Source organism: Cucurbita maxima, unplaced genomic scaffold (assembly GCF_002738345.1).
Source record: "Cucurbita maxima cultivar Rimu unplaced genomic scaffold, Cmax_1.0 Cma_Scf00012, whole genome shotgun sequence".
Classification (NCBI taxonomy): Eukaryota; Viridiplantae; Streptophyta; class Magnoliopsida; order Cucurbitales; family Cucurbitaceae; genus Cucurbita; species Cucurbita maxima.
The window spans coordinates 4,166,616-4,181,964 of record NW_019272028.1 but is presented as its reverse complement, the minus strand read 5'-3'; the positions used below and the strand labels follow the sequence as shown (position 1 = coordinate 4,181,964).

Sequence of the window (15,349 nt, the reverse complement as noted above, 5' to 3'; positions counted from 1 at the left end):
TGTACTTACTTAAAAGAAGTGTGTCATCAACATATTGAATATGGGTAATGATGCCTCTTCTTCCCTCCCTTTAAATCCTTCAATTATGTCCTTTCTTTGCAAATCTCCACAAATTGACTAGAATCAAGATTAAATATGAAGAATATATTGCTAGATAGAGGAAGATGAATTATCTAGATGAGGAAAATGAGAATGTGGATTCTTGACATCAACAGAAATCGAATGGTAAAGCATTGAAACATGGAATGGGCTGTTCCTTAAGATTTATAAATTTGTTGATTCCATTCGTCTCCCTTTTTTTTAGAAACAATATCTAGAACCATAATTAATGTTCAAATACAATTCAATGAGACTCTACATTTGTGGTCTGATGTCATGTGCAATGGCCAGAGGGTTACTAAACTGCAGCTTCTCAAAGTTGGACTCATTCTCTTCGTGTTCTCTATCCAGTCCTTTTAAGTTCTTAATCTTTGAGAATTGCAACAACTTCTACCTAGAAACTTGCTTCTGATCTATCATTTTTAACTAACGCCCTTAATAATCTTCAACAAAAAAAAAAAAAAAAAAAAAGAGCAGAATAGATTTATTATTAAAAGGTAGAAGGCACAGTGGTGAGATCAAGTTTCTCCTCTATAGTGCCTTTTACATATATAGTATATATCCTGAGGAACAGAATGTGAGTTGTTTGCAGATTTTTTTTTGGAGATATTTGACTATGAACGATTGGTTGTTAGCTTTTTCTTTCTGTGCTCATTCTCACATTGGATTGAATGTGTGAGAAAAAACAGAATGCAAAAGTGTCTTGTCAATTTTTGATCTATTGTACTTCTATTATTGTTAATTTGTAATGTTTTAACTATAAATTTTTATTGGTAGCTTGATTGTGACGTTTTTTTTTTTTTGCAATTGAGATTGCTCAAAATCTGTATGATAAATTTTGTTCTTCCTTAGATTTGTTTTTGGTTGTTAGGCTTTTTTGTGTGCTCATTCTCACATTGGATTGCATGTGCGAGAAAGAAACAGAATGCAAAGTTCCAATTTTTTTTTTATTTTTTGTACTTTTATTATTGATATTCTCGATTGTTTAACTATTTATTGTTTATTGGGACTTGATTGTGACACTTTTTTTGCAACTGAGAACGCTCAAAATCTCTATGCTAAATTTTGTTCTTCCTTAAATTTGTTTTGCCTTTCTTTTTTGTTGGATGTTTATCTTTGATTTGTTTGTAGGCTGCTTGATTATGCCCTTTCTCATGATTTCTCACATTGTTTTGCAAGTGTAAGACATTGCGAGAAAGAATGCCAATTTTTAGAAGTATATATTTTTTAATCTCATCAGCTGAATTAACATAAATCGTGATTTTAAGTAGTCTTTTCAGAGTACATTATCCTTTCATTTTCTTCCTTGTAATTTCTGTAGTTGAAATGTTATGTCTGATCAAGTTGTTACACGAGTTTGATTAGATCTTATGATGGGCTTTTTGGTTCATTAGCCTTACACAAAATTTGTTGCGAGCACATGATGATAAATGGCTTTAATTAAAAAAATGGTGCGGTTGGAAATGGCCCAATGACAAGAATTATAGAAAAAGCAGTACTCTCAGAAGTGAACTGCCTAAATACTTAAGTCAGTTATACGAATCAGTAATTCGTGTAACTTGAAGAAGTCAGAATTTTATATTGTTTGCTTCATGCCTTACTCACGCTGCCAATTGCGTTTCCTTTGTTGGTAAGGAGCTCTAGAGATAAGAGAGACTAATATAATGGTTGAATGACTAAGCTGTTAATATTACTAATTGCACGAACAGGGTTACATATTTATAAAGAACAACCTGCCTCTGTAACAAACTGCTGCTAATACAATTATACAACTAAAAGAACCTAATAATATCAGTAGCTTATTCAACCATGAATCAACTCATTTACTACACTTAAAATTTCGTAGTTGAACATTTAAAGAATGTATGATCACAACTGATTCATTGTTAAGGCTCACCTCATTGAGTCTCCGATTGGTTGTTAGATTATGAATTCTTGTATTAGATTGTGCAGTTAGTCCTTATTTATGTACCATTTATATAATTAGCAGCGAGAAAAATTCCAACAACATACAATTAAGGCATTGTAGTTTTTCTTGCAACTTTCTCACAGCGAGGATGGTGCAAGAAAAATTCCAGCATGTTATAGTTTAGGTGTTGTTATGTTTTCACAACTTTCTTGTAGTGAGAAAGTTGTGAGAATCGAATTCACTATGTTAGACATTCGGAAAACGTTGTAAGAAAAAGAATGTCCAATAAATTAACCATCCTAAATGTATTTAGCCCCCATATAATTGTCCCATATTTAGCAATTACTCTTGTTTGTCCCTAACGACCAAGTAATTTTACTTTAGAGTTCTTCTTGTGCTTGGTAACCACTTCCACAAATCCCAGCTTGAAATTATCCTTTTGCACTTTTTATGTGCTCTATTTGTCCCTAAACATATCTGTGCATTTTTACTTGGGATTTCTTACATACTAAAAAGGAACCAGAAGCTTCTGTATCATCCGAAGGCTTCTTGTTGGTGTTGGATAAACTCAAGGCTTCATTTATGGACCCTTTTGATGACATTCTTTCTGATCCTAGCATCTCGTGTAAGTTTTGCATACATCAACTTGTGCATTTCTATTTTCTTGATAGTGAGTTATTGATATTGGTTTTTTGCAGCCCGAACTGGGAGTAGATTTCAACCAAAGATCAAACCACGTCCTAAAAAGCCAACTTTGGCACCACAATCGTGTACTCATTCTCAGGATAAGAAGGTAAGACCTGTGTGGTATCTTCCTGAGTGATGGACGATTAATTTTGTGGGATATTTCTGAGAAAATGTTTTTATGAATCTACTTTGTTTGCAGGAAACAGTCTCAGATGCTAAATCTTGTCACGATGGTAGAGGAAATACAAAATCAATCCAATCGTCATCCCAACTTCCTGTGATAGAGGAGAACAAGGAATCTGAAGATGATATGCTCTTGGCTACCGCAAGATCTGATTTCATCAGTTCACATCCTCCCTCTGTGGAAAGTGCTAAAATGGTAATTTGCTTATTATTGTCGACCTTGTTTAGTGCCAAAACACCAGAAAGTTGGCCACATGGATCTTTCTATTCTAATACAACTATATATTATTTCATTTGTAAGTTTGATTTGGTAGGGACATTTGTTGTTTCCAGGTAGACTCTATGCAGCTTGATTTTGATTCTTGTGGCAGGATTCTTCCTTCGGGCTCTACTACCGATGGTAAGTACTAGTTTAAACCATTAGTTGGAATTTGCATGATACATTTGAAAGATGAAATGAAAATAAGATGATGTGATACCTTCGACAATTCAATACTTAGATGAAATAATAAAATTGGTCTCTATAGTTTGGGCAAAGTCTTAGTTCGATCTCAATGGTTTGGATGTAATTTCAATTTAGTTTCTATGATTAAATTTCATTTAGGTCCCCATGATTTCTATCTTCACAAATCGTCCCTAAAATTAGCCACAATCATTGAGACCAAATGAAAGTTAATCCTCAGGATTAAATTGAAACTTCTAAAACCGTAGGGATCTAGTTGAATATTTTTCTGGGAACAGGAACCAATTTTGTAATTTATCCAAATATATTATTTTACATTATGTAACGTTCTTTCCAATCATCTAAGTACTTGCAAATTGCAATATTACTCTACTGCGAATTGAATGGTATGGGTTTCAACTTGACATGTACGATGACCCAAAAAAGACAGTTAGCAAAGGATAAGAACTAGCAAGGTATTTGTTGGGATCTATTGGTAATATTTGTTATAAATAAGAGGGTTGGTCTTGCGGGGAAGTAATATCGTAGTGGTTTAGTCTTGAGCTGGAGGGTGCTAGTATTCTGAATTAGACTTACTGTGTTTTCTTTCGAACTCAAGGACACAGTTGTACAACCTATAGAACAAGTCCTGTTCAAGTATGGTTGTTCTTAATATTTATATTTCAATATCCGAGTCTTGTTATTCATTGTGACGGACACATGTATTCCATTAATGTTCAAGATGATAAAGTGACTGATCCAATCAATCTCATACTTTCTCCTTAGATCCAGCTGGAGTGAAAAAATTGACTGATACCAGAAATTCGGGAATATTGAATTATTCCACTCCAAGTTCCTCTACAGCTCATGAGGCTACGGTTTTGGATCAAAGTGGACTAGGATCAATTCAAACTGAGGACAGACATTTCAGTGATGGCAAAATTCCGGAAGAGGTATGTGCTAAATATTTGAGTATTAAATCTAGGTTGAGAAATTAAGGTTTTAAGTACATCTTCTTTTGCTCAATTCTGTACTAATAGTAATTTTATTTTCAGAATATTGATATATTTTACGAATTGGAATACCTAGATGATTTTCATAACCAACCAAAGAATGAAGCAGGTGAGTTATTGACATTTCTTATCTCACGTTTCCTCCTCGATTGTGCTTGTTCTAATGTTTGTTCTCATACATTTAAAGATCCTGCAAGCCTTAAGCAAGCAACCATCTCCAGTGATGATGGAGATCTGGATAAACAAAGGTTGGAAATCGAGGTGAAATTCTGGTTTTGTCAACAAGTGAAGTTGTTTATTCTGAAAGCATCTTTCTTCACTCGTTGACGTATGGTTAAGGTTTCAGGAACGTGGGGCAGGGGCTGATATCACCATGGATACAATAAGTTCTGGTGACACTAGTCCATCTGGTAAGGCAAATTCAACCAATTTTCTGTGTTATAGTTGTATCATTTTGGAAATATTATGCTTTAATTAAATTCTTATTATTTTCAGAACAACCTGATTGCAAGTATACAACAAAGCCCAAAATAAGAACTGCAGAAGAAGACGCTTGCATGGAAATATCTCAGCCTGAAATCTCTAACATGCTTCCACCATCTCCACAAGTTATTTCTCATGATACTAGGTGCATGCATGACACCTCAATTGGTTCTGATTTTGATGGCATTCTGAATGATTCATCGATCAACTTTGATGGTTACACTCCTGTCAACCAGCATACTGAAGCACCAGTTAATGTAGAGCCATTAGCATTTGACTCTTATGATGACATACTGGTGGATGATTTTAATTCAGATGATCAAGATCCGTCAAGAGAAGTGGTAATGTAAATGACTTGAAATGTGTAACTGAATATGCAATAGCTTTTAGTTTTTGCAATTCTGTTTGTTTATTTTAACACGTTATTTTTGTAATTGAGGTTTTTAGAGTGGTAAGACTGGCGAAGGAAAACCTTCAATGGAATCAAATATTTCTCAGCCGCAAGAGATGTTCTCCCAAGTTGGTGAAGAAATCGAGCAGAGCAAAACTTCGAGGAAGTCAAGAAAGAAGGTTTCTCATCAACCTGATGAGCCAGAAGATGGTGTTGACGAGAATAGGAATTTCCCCAATGAAACCTCAAAAGCTGGCACATCTCGAGGAAAAAAAGCTTCAAAAAAGTCTTCAAAACCATCTAGTGATAGTGAAAAACCAGCTCGGAAGCGCAAGCAGTCTAATAAATCAGTTCCCGATACTCAAGCCGAAAAGCGTCCTAAGAAGTTCTCCCATTCAACTCGTCGGAATAGAAGGCAAGGTAACTATTTCTTTAAATCTCTTACAATCACTATGTATAGTTAATGAAGGAATATGCTTTTGTCAGATCGTTAATTATCTTCTGCCTTCACAGTAAACAAGGTTTTGCTGGAAACTCCGGAGGATGAAATTGACTTTCAAAAGATAAGTTTTAGGGATCTCATTATTTATCACGAGTACAAGGAGAAGTTAGAGGTACATATTATTTTTCGTACCTCAGAAGTTCACAGAACTGATGATTTTATTTCTCTGGTTGGTGGGTTTTAGCTATTTTCTGTCTCATGTTTACTAACGAGATGAGATCTACTATTTTTAATGTAGAAGAAAGAGGCAAGCATGAGAAAATCAGCAACCAATCAGAGGTCCAAAACTTTCATGTCATCTTTGTTTTAATTCTATAAATTGTTTATAATGAATTTATTGTCATTATTTTTTATAAATGAATTAAATGTGTAGTGATAGATGCAATTGTTATGTAATGAATCATAAAGCACTATTTTGTGAATGAGATGAAATATATAAATATAAAAGGGGGAGGGTAAGCCTAAATTTAAGATAAATTACAAAGAAGGCTTCATGTTAGCACAAATGGATCTTGGAGAATACTGTAAGAAAAAAATCCTCCTTTGAATGAGAAGGTGAGAAAATTTGATGAAATTCTGGATTTGTTCGAGGGGAGTGCCAATCTCTAGAGGGTAGATAGGAGATGCTGGAAATTGGGTAATTTGGAAAATTCCAGTGAATGCATTTTTAAAAAGCTGGCCAAAGCTTCTCTGCTTGAACATTTTGTATTAGTGTTGTGGAAATCAAGGAACTTACTTTTCATGGTATTTTAGTTTTGTCTGAGATGTGAGAAAAGATTTCTTTTTTACTCCTTTTTGTTTCTTTATGCCCAGAACTGACACTGCCGGTGTGGAAAGTTTCAATGATGGAGAGGAAAGCCTTGCTTCTGAACAAGGTAGAGGTACCGATGATGAGGAAACCCCTGATGTAGTTGACATGACTTCTGCTTACTTTAATTACCATTCTTTCATGGACAAAACACCACGTATAAAGTGGTCAAAGCACGATACAGAGCGTTTTTATGAGGTAATTAAACCTCCTATTTTCCCCAAGAATTTTCGTATTCCTACTTGATGTTTATTTATTCTGCTTGTCCTGAAGGGCCAAAACTTTCAGCTTGTTTCTTGGACTTGGTTGAAACTTGAGTTAACTTGGTTTTGAATTTTTTTTCCCTATAAGAGTGCAGAAGCATTAAAAAAGTTAGATTGTCTTGAGATGGATGTTTTTCTTATATGATTATATTTAATGAATTTGGCTATCGTTTTGTGTGAGGTTTTAGTTACATAATTGAGGGGACCCTTCTCCATCCATCTTCTAGATGCGGAGGAGATTTTGTGGCAAGCGGGAGTTTTGTGGGTTGTGTGACTTTTATGTGGAGAGAAGAGTAATAGGACCTTTTTTGGGATTGAAAGGGACCCTAGTGATATCTGGTTCCGCATTAGGTGCTATGTTTCTCTTTGGATTCCGACGACAATAATTATATTTTTGGTCTCATTTTATTTGATTGGAGCCCCATTCTTTAGTTGAGTTTCTTTCTGTGAGTTTAGTTTTTTTTATGCCCTTGTTTTTTTTTTTTTTTTTTTTTCCCTATCAATGCAAGACCGGTTTTGTATAAAAGAAAATAATTTGGCATCATATAGGCGGGCATGAAGAGTATGGTTTAGAGGGTGATATTATTTGGTTGGATTGGCTTGGAGCAATTTTTATATTACCTGTCTTTTTTGGAGAAAGGTTCTAGCTTCTAGTCGGGAGATGGTAGGAAAGCTCAAACAGTTCCCACGTTAGAGGTTGCCTGTTTAATGGGTGTTGGACTGAAACGGAACAAACTTGGAACCTTTGTCTAAGAACATATCCTTTTGATAGAGCGTTGCATAAATGGTCTCTCTCCTGTGCTACAAAGCGGAAAGCATTGCTATAAATTTGAATGGAGACATAATAGGGTGGACGTTCAAGATAGCTTCTAACTAAATAACCGGGAAATAGGTGGGGGGAAGGCAAATCTAAACCCTATTTCCCGGTTATTTATCTAGAAGCTTTCTTGAACGTCTACTCCAAAAACTCAAGCCTTTGGCCTTAGAGACAATTAGTAAAACTTTTGGTATCCTTTTGGCCTTTAGGGTTATTGCCTTGTTCTTTTGTATTTGGGTGAAATACTACTTTCGATCCTGAGAGTTTTATCCAAGTAATGAATTTTAGTAGGCAACTATTTGGTTTCTATACTTTTAAATTTGTACGGACCTTGTACTTTTAAGTTTGTAATGATTTAGTCACTTATCTATATTAGGTAAAAATTTAGTTCATGTAGTTTTTAAATTTTGTTATGATTTAGTCCTTGAAAAATCTTGTGAAGTGAAGTATTCAAAAAAAAATTATGTAGCAATTTACGCGTTGTAGTTTGGTTCTTGCATTGTTTGCCTATTAACGAAATTGCTTTTGTGTCTATGGTTAAACATGTTGGTATTTGGAATGTCATCATCTTGAACCAATTGGATGGTTTTATGGTCTGCTCTTTTTCTAGCATCGAACTAAACTCTTTATTCGCATACCTTTTAGGCTGTTCGACAATTCGGAACGGATTTTTGTATGATACAACAGTTGTTTCCAGGCAAAACACGCCATCAAATTAAACTAAAATTCAAAAATGAAGAACGCCATCATCCATTTCGCTTATCTGATGCTGTAACTAATCGTGCCACAGGTAATGCTTATTTCATTTGCCCTTTCTCCTGATCTTTTCATGCAATATGGCTAATGATGTCTTTTTCTTGTAATTCTGTCCATTTGTATTGTTAAATTTTTTTATGATCTGTTGGTTTGGGTATTATGGCCTTACAGTCGAAACTTTTTGCAGACCACTCCCAATTTTTATCGTTGATTGGGCAGCTGAAAGAAGCTGCTAATAAGGCAAAACAAGAGTCCAATCAAGATGAATTGACTGAAAATACTGGGGACGAGGAACTCCCAGAGTTGTCTCCTGAAACTAATGTACGTTTTCTTTCTCTTGATCACTTGATCACTTGTGACCAACTAAATTTACTGTGACCCATCAACTTAAGCTTTTGGGTTCAGCGGTGATTTAACTACTTGTTAAAATTGAATCCATAAAAAAAAAGTCATTTAAAAGAAACCAATTCCACTTGGTTTAGTCAATTTCATCATGTTGTCACTCGATTTTTTTCATTCTCCCTGACCCCACCCTGAATTTAAAAAGTAATTTTGAAAAGAAAATGGTTTGTATGAACAGGAGGAAGTGGCAAAACCTGAAGGAGAAGAAGTGCAGGAGACAGGAAAGGAAGAATGTGTTGGTGAACTTCACAGTCCATTAAAGGCCGATGAAAATGAAAGCGATGAGGATGACCCTCATAGGTGGGATGAATATAAATTTGATTTTTAATTTTCCACTTTTTCCTCTCAGTCTTTTTACTTGTAGTTCAATTCTTGGTGGGTCACCCTTTCAAAAAATAAGATTTATAATAAAAAAAACATGTTTTAATATTTGTTCCAAAATTCTTTTAAATATATTTGGAAGTGATTTTAATATTACCTTCACATAAAAGGTTAATTTTTAAAGTGTTAAAACATAATTTACTGAATTTTGATTTTAATGGACGAATGACTCTTTAACTAACTAAGTCAAGAATATTGTCTGGAACCAACCCACTGCTATGGCTGACAAACACAAGTCAACGAACCAAAAGCCCAGTATAGGGTTGGCCCACTTTCACACATGGGCCCATTAAGAAGGGCCCATCAAGTGAGGGTTACCTGCTTTCATGGGCCCATTAGTGCCCCATATCCACAAATTTGGGATACGAGATTCAAGAGAATGATTTTGGGCCCACTTTGTTAACTGTGGGCCTATGGGCCCATGAAAGATGATTCAGAGCCATGAAGAACTAAGATTTTTGACCCAAGATGGTCCCCACTTATTAAAACTTTCCCCCACTTTCTCAATACGCCAATTAATTTGGTGGGCCATTGTAGCAAAAATAATAAATAATAATAATAATAATAATAATAATAATAATAATGTTTTTTTTTTTTTAAATAAATAGAAAAAAAGAAATAGAAAAAATAAAGGAGTTATGTTTGTGGGCCTCCCCAATTATTGGGGTCCTGCTGTCCCTTATCTATCTGATTCCTCGTTATAAATTTGCATGGGAAGTACCTAGAAAAGTTTTAAAAGTTATTTTATTTTACTTTACTTTAAACAAAATTAAAATATCCATTTTATTCTTATATTTTACAATTAATTGATAGCGTTCTTTCGAGAATATTAGAGCGGAAGGTTGGAACTCATTAACTAAACGACTAGGACCGAATCGAAGATTTTAAAATTTTAAAGGATCAAATAAAAACCGACCCAAAACAGAAACTTTTAAAACCACAAACATCCAAACGAAAAAAAAAAAAAAAAAAAACATAAAGAATCAAATTTGAAGGGAAGGTCAAAAATTGAAATAATGAAGTTTTGGGGACCATTAAATAAAATAAATAAATTAAGAAAAGACCCTTTTTTTGGTAGTCTTTTTTTTCACAAATATTTGGCTTTTCTCATTTATCCTTTTTGAAAATTGAGATTGTTATAATATCTATTTCTAGTTTTGTTTTTTTAATAATTTATTGAACAGTATGATGACTAGTTTAAGTGAAAGAGAATGTCACAATCATACTATGAAGAGATTAGGTTATGACCCTCACGTAACGGAAAGCATAGCTACGATACTTAAGTGAGATCATCTGGCCATGTGAGGGCCAAGAAAGATGAGTGTTATGATGCGATCAAGGTGGCAATGCACATCTAACACATCAATGAGATGTGCACTAAAGCCAAGTTGAGGCGTAAGTGAGATGAGACAATGATGTCAATATGAGAGACAAAGATAAGCTTGATAAAGGGTTGGGTAGAGCCTTGGGTCTTAACCTCGAAAGTTGGGGTTTCGGAAGGAGTTTGGAAATGCAGCTCTAGAAGTAAATTCATTCATATGAAAGATTAAAAATTGCTAAATTTGGTACCAATCGAACACTGGAACGACGCTCTACACCGTATGACCGCTTGCTAAAATCATGTCTACATTTGCCAAATTGGAAATGCTTCAAAATGTACCTTAGAGGAAGGCATGGTGTCGGCTCTCCCCCACCCTTCAGCCCTATGGCCTAAGCAAGCTACTTGCATGTGCCACAGTGAGGGTCAGCATTACAAGACGAGTGTCTTAGGTTTTCAAATGTTTAAAATGGGTCTTTCAAGAATAGTGTTTGAAGACATGAGTGTGCCCATATTGCACCTCCACCCATGGATTGGAGGTTGGATCACAGAATTTCAATAGATGATGTTCAGGATATCCCAATGTTATGAACGACACATGGGCCTGTTCTTGTTGAGTATGACCGAGCAAGCTAAAGCTAACCAATGACATCCCAGAACTTGAGATGACATCAAGACATAATAACCATGTCAATTTGGAACTAAGATGATAGGATGAGATGTGACGTGACCCATAAAAAATTTTTGGCCCCGAGTAAAGGCAAGGTTGAGTCAAATAACTTGACCTAATATAGAGACAATCGGTTGGGTCACAGAAAATTGAACCTGCACGAGCAGGCAGCGTGTGTAGCCAAGCAAACATGGATTCTCCACAAGTTGTGTTTGACTTGCAAAGACAAACCTCGCCCAAAGTTCGACGAAGCCACAAAGATGAGGGAAAAATGAATAAGCGCTTGTTGTCCCCTCAAACCTTATCGTGAGCATGTCAATATCACGACACTACACAATTGAAAAATGTACGACCGTGACATTTGCTAGGCTATTAAATTATTAAATTACCAAATAAAAAAAAAATTATGAAAAATTTATTCCTATTTTCCTTTAATAAGAATGGTCCATTTTTTTTTATCACTAAAACCCTCCATTATTACAAAGCCATTAATTTATAAATAATAATTTTAAATGAATGAACAACCTTCCAACATGCCTTTTTAGCAATATATTTGAAAATTAAAAATATATACATACATATATATATATATATATATATATATATATATATTTTATTATTTATTTTTTTTTTTAAGCAATATTTTCTAATTTATAATAAGAAAAAAAATATAAACAAAATTAGAAAATACCAAATCTAGCCCTTATCATCTTTAAGGATTTGTCCAAAGATCTTAACAAGTCAAATGGTCATCTTAAATCCACGAAAAAGACAAAAATATGGTTTTGAAAATGATAATATTTTTATTTAATTAATTATGACTTTTTTTTCTATAAAAAAAAAAAAAAACATTTTGATAATGACCTAACAAGTGGGGTGGATAATTCGGAAAGGGTAAGACCAAATAATCTCGACGATTAATTATCCACTCTAAGTAAAGATGTCTATTTAATCTTACGAGGTTGAGACCTACCTCATTGGAAGAGTGGGAAGAGTTTTTTTAGCCATTAGGTAAACGGGAACAAGGGCTGGGAGTACATTTCCCGTCCTCGCCCTCGATACCGTCCGTATCTCTGATTTGCCTCATTTTGTTATATATTTCAAACGTGGAAGATTAGGTCATAATATTGAAATTTGAGTTTTTAGAAATTATGTGGAAGATTATTGTGAGATCACTGGTTGGTTGGAGAGAGAAACGAAACATTTATTGTAAGAGTGTGGAAACCTCTCACTAGTAGATGCGTTTTTATGTAATGAGCCAAAACATACAATATTTGCTAGTGGTACGCTTGAATTGTTACAAATGATTTTAGAGTTAGACATCGGGCAGTGTACTAGCTAGGATACGGGACCTCAAGGAGTGGATTGTGAGATCTCATTTGGTTCAATTTGACTTATTAAAAAATATTAATCAACTCAATTCATTTAATATACGATCAAAACATACCAACAACAACATTTAAGTTAGCCCGAGCTTCTGAAAATTTTACAACACTCTCGGAGTACATCTCATGATTCAAACTTCTAAACTCTAAATTCATGATACACGTTTTAACTATTTGAATTATACTCGAGTTGATAGTTTTAACATATATACTACGACAGTGTACGAAACTTTCGTGAACGCCCCGATTAACGGGTTTTCGACAAATAGCGTTCTTCGTCCAAGCCACGAATAATTTGAGAAGAGAAAGGGGAGAAGGGAAGCATACAGTAAAGGGCATTGAAAGCAGCTCAGAGTGTACGAGCATACAAATGAATGGCATTGAATAAGAATAAAAGAAAACAGAGCACAAACTTGAGTGTAAAAAAGAATACAACTCATTGGCTGTTTCAGAATCCAATGAATCCATGAGATTCAAAGCTGAAATTATCCCCAAAAATTTTCCCACCCAGAAAATTCCCTTTTCTTTTCCGAGAAAATGGCGTGGAATCTTCCAAGAACTAAGAAAATTACAGAGTGCAGAAAAACAGAGGAGTTGCAGAGAGGAAGAAAAGCTTGAACAAACCCATCAATGGCGGATCATACACAAACCATGGATTTCCATTGAAATGGAGAAAAAGCTTTACTGGGTTTGAATCAATAAACACCCAAATTAACACAGTTCTTGCTAATTATGGGTAATATAGCAAAATCTGTGAAAAACAAACACACTTTTTTTGTGTTTTTTTGTTTTTTTGTTCCTCTGGCAATGAAAAACCTCAAGATTCTAAGCTGAAAAACCCTAATCAATCTTAAGAAAGAAGAAAACCCTAGAGATTAACTCATTTTAAGCTAAGAATTCAATACCCTAAAACCCTAAGATTCTAAGCTCCACACCAGAAGGGGAAATGAAAACGATAGAGAAATTCAAGAAGAGGGTAAGGGTAGTTTATATAATTCTATGAACACGAACACCCACGAGAGAGAGAATTGTTACAGTGCCGCCGTGAACGACGGCGGGATTATTAAATCAACGGTGGTCGTTGTCTCTCCGCCCGGAACTTCCCTGTCCACCTGATAAAGAAGCAAGCAAATTCAGATGACCTGGAAGGTAATTTCCCACTTTCGCCGCCGAGGCTTCTCCAATTGATTGCTGCTGAGCGAATAACGACGCCTGATGAGAAATCGCCGTCGGTTGAATCACCATCTCCGGAGCTGCAGCAGCGGCGAAACTCCATACCTGTCCGAAATCCGACCTAGCTGGAAACGCCCAGTATCCACCCGCGGCAGCTGAACCCATAATGGAACCAACAGAAGGGCCGACAGAAATGGCCCCACCACCACCGTTACCGCCGCCGCCGCCTCCGCCGTCGTTGTCTTTATGACCTGCATCGTCGTCAGGTCTAACGCGCTTACCGAGAATGAAAGGGGCAGGAGGCAAAAGGGGTTTATGGTCGAGAGAAGCAGGAGAAGAAGAGGAAAGAGTGGCAGGAGTGCCACGGAGGGAGGCGCAGATGGTGGAGAAGCTAGCCGGAGTAGTGCCGGTGCCAGTGGCGGCAATAATGGAGGGCTCTGCTTGACGGAGGAGCCACTCAATGGTCTGACCGTCGGATTTGTGGCCCAACTCGCGGGTGAGTTGAAAGACACGAGCAGCACAAATGATGGGCATACGAATACGACGGCCACGGCCATCAACCTTGCTGTGGCGGTCCTTAGCAGGGGGTTTTTTGAGAGGCAGAGCGCCATTGTTGGTGGTCTGGTTGCTCTGTTGGGAGTGGGGAATTATGGCGCCATTGTTGTGAGCGACGCCATCAGAACCAGACATGGCTTTAAGAAATTGAAGGTCTGGTAATGGCGGATTTGAAGGATTTGAAGATAGTTTTTGCTGAATTTGGGGGTTTGAAGAAGAAGAGAGTGTTTGGGAACAGNGGGCTCTAATCATTGAGAAGCAGCAGCTGGTGGAGACAGGAGGAGGCACATGGGTGCTGCCTCCACTTTTCTTTATTATTTTATTATTTTTTTCTCTCTCATTGGGTGGGCCCCACATCTCTCACTTTCATATCTCTCATTTTCTGCTTCTCTGGCTTGCTTGGTTTGATGGTGGGCGTTTGAGTTTCACGCGCTTCTTTTATTTACTTTTCATCGCTATTATATATTACAATTAATTTTGTTCAAAAATTTAATAATAATAATGTCATTGTTTTCTATTATTTTTTATATTTGCAATCAAATTATTTAAATGCTTTCTCCCATTTTTTTAAATATATAAAAATTATAGAAAAATACAACTCCGGTAATTATGACATACATTTGTTTTGATTAATAATTATAATTTTTAATTTTAAAGTAAAAATATATATATATATTTTTTTAATGGTGTAAAAACAGATTTGCGAACACGAGAACCGAACCTACAATTGAATGTTCGGTTCCACACTTCTATTTGGAGAAATATCAATACACGACCGAGAGGAAAAAATTCATAAAAAAATATTAATTTATTGGAGACTTATAATTATATAATTTTTATTCAATCAATCATGTAAAATTATCCATATATTTAAAATAAATAATTTAAATTAATTATACAATTCACACGTGTAAATAAAAAATATACAAAAAAAGAAAAAAAAAGTGTAATAGAAGGGTAAAATTGGAATAAAAAATTAGCACGATAAAACAAATTTTTAATTAAAAAATAGACTATTTGGCACCATTTTTTTTAAATAATAAGACCGTACTCAATCTTATCATAATAATAATTTTAAAAAATGTATAGAAAAATCAAGAGAAAATATTGTT

General features: G+C 35.2%; 2 protein-coding genes across 2 annotated transcripts; one reads left to right on the top strand and one right to left on the bottom strand.

Annotated features, from left to right (window-relative positions):
- The first annotated feature begins 2,508 nt into the window (after positions 1–2,508).
- LOC111487681 lies at positions 2,509–9,135 on the top strand. The gene is made up of 16 exons (XM_023135175.1): positions 2,509–2,633; positions 2,707–2,801; positions 2,895–3,074; positions 3,212–3,278; positions 4,107–4,273; positions 4,376–4,442; positions 4,521–4,594; positions 4,680–4,743; positions 4,829–5,157; positions 5,264–5,627; positions 5,721–5,821; positions 5,948–5,988; positions 6,523–6,715; positions 8,243–8,387; positions 8,541–8,674; positions 8,934–9,135. Exons 1-16 carry the CDS (start codon positions 2,591–2,593, stop codon positions 9,081–9,083), a joined length of 2,214 nt encoding a protein of 737 aa, XP_022990943.1. The 5' UTR covers positions 2,509–2,590; the 3' UTR covers positions 9,084–9,135.
- Positions 9,136–12,866: 3,731 nt separating this feature from the next.
- Positions 12,867–14,529, bottom strand: LOC111487646 (transcription factor TCP21-like). Its single transcript, XM_023135125.1, has one exon. The coding sequence runs from the start codon at positions 14,487–14,489 to the stop codon at positions 13,578–13,580; it is 912 nt and encodes a 303-aa protein (XP_022990893.1). The 5' UTR covers positions 14,490–14,529; the 3' UTR covers positions 12,867–13,577.
- Between the last annotated feature and the right edge of the window lie 820 nt (positions 14,530–15,349).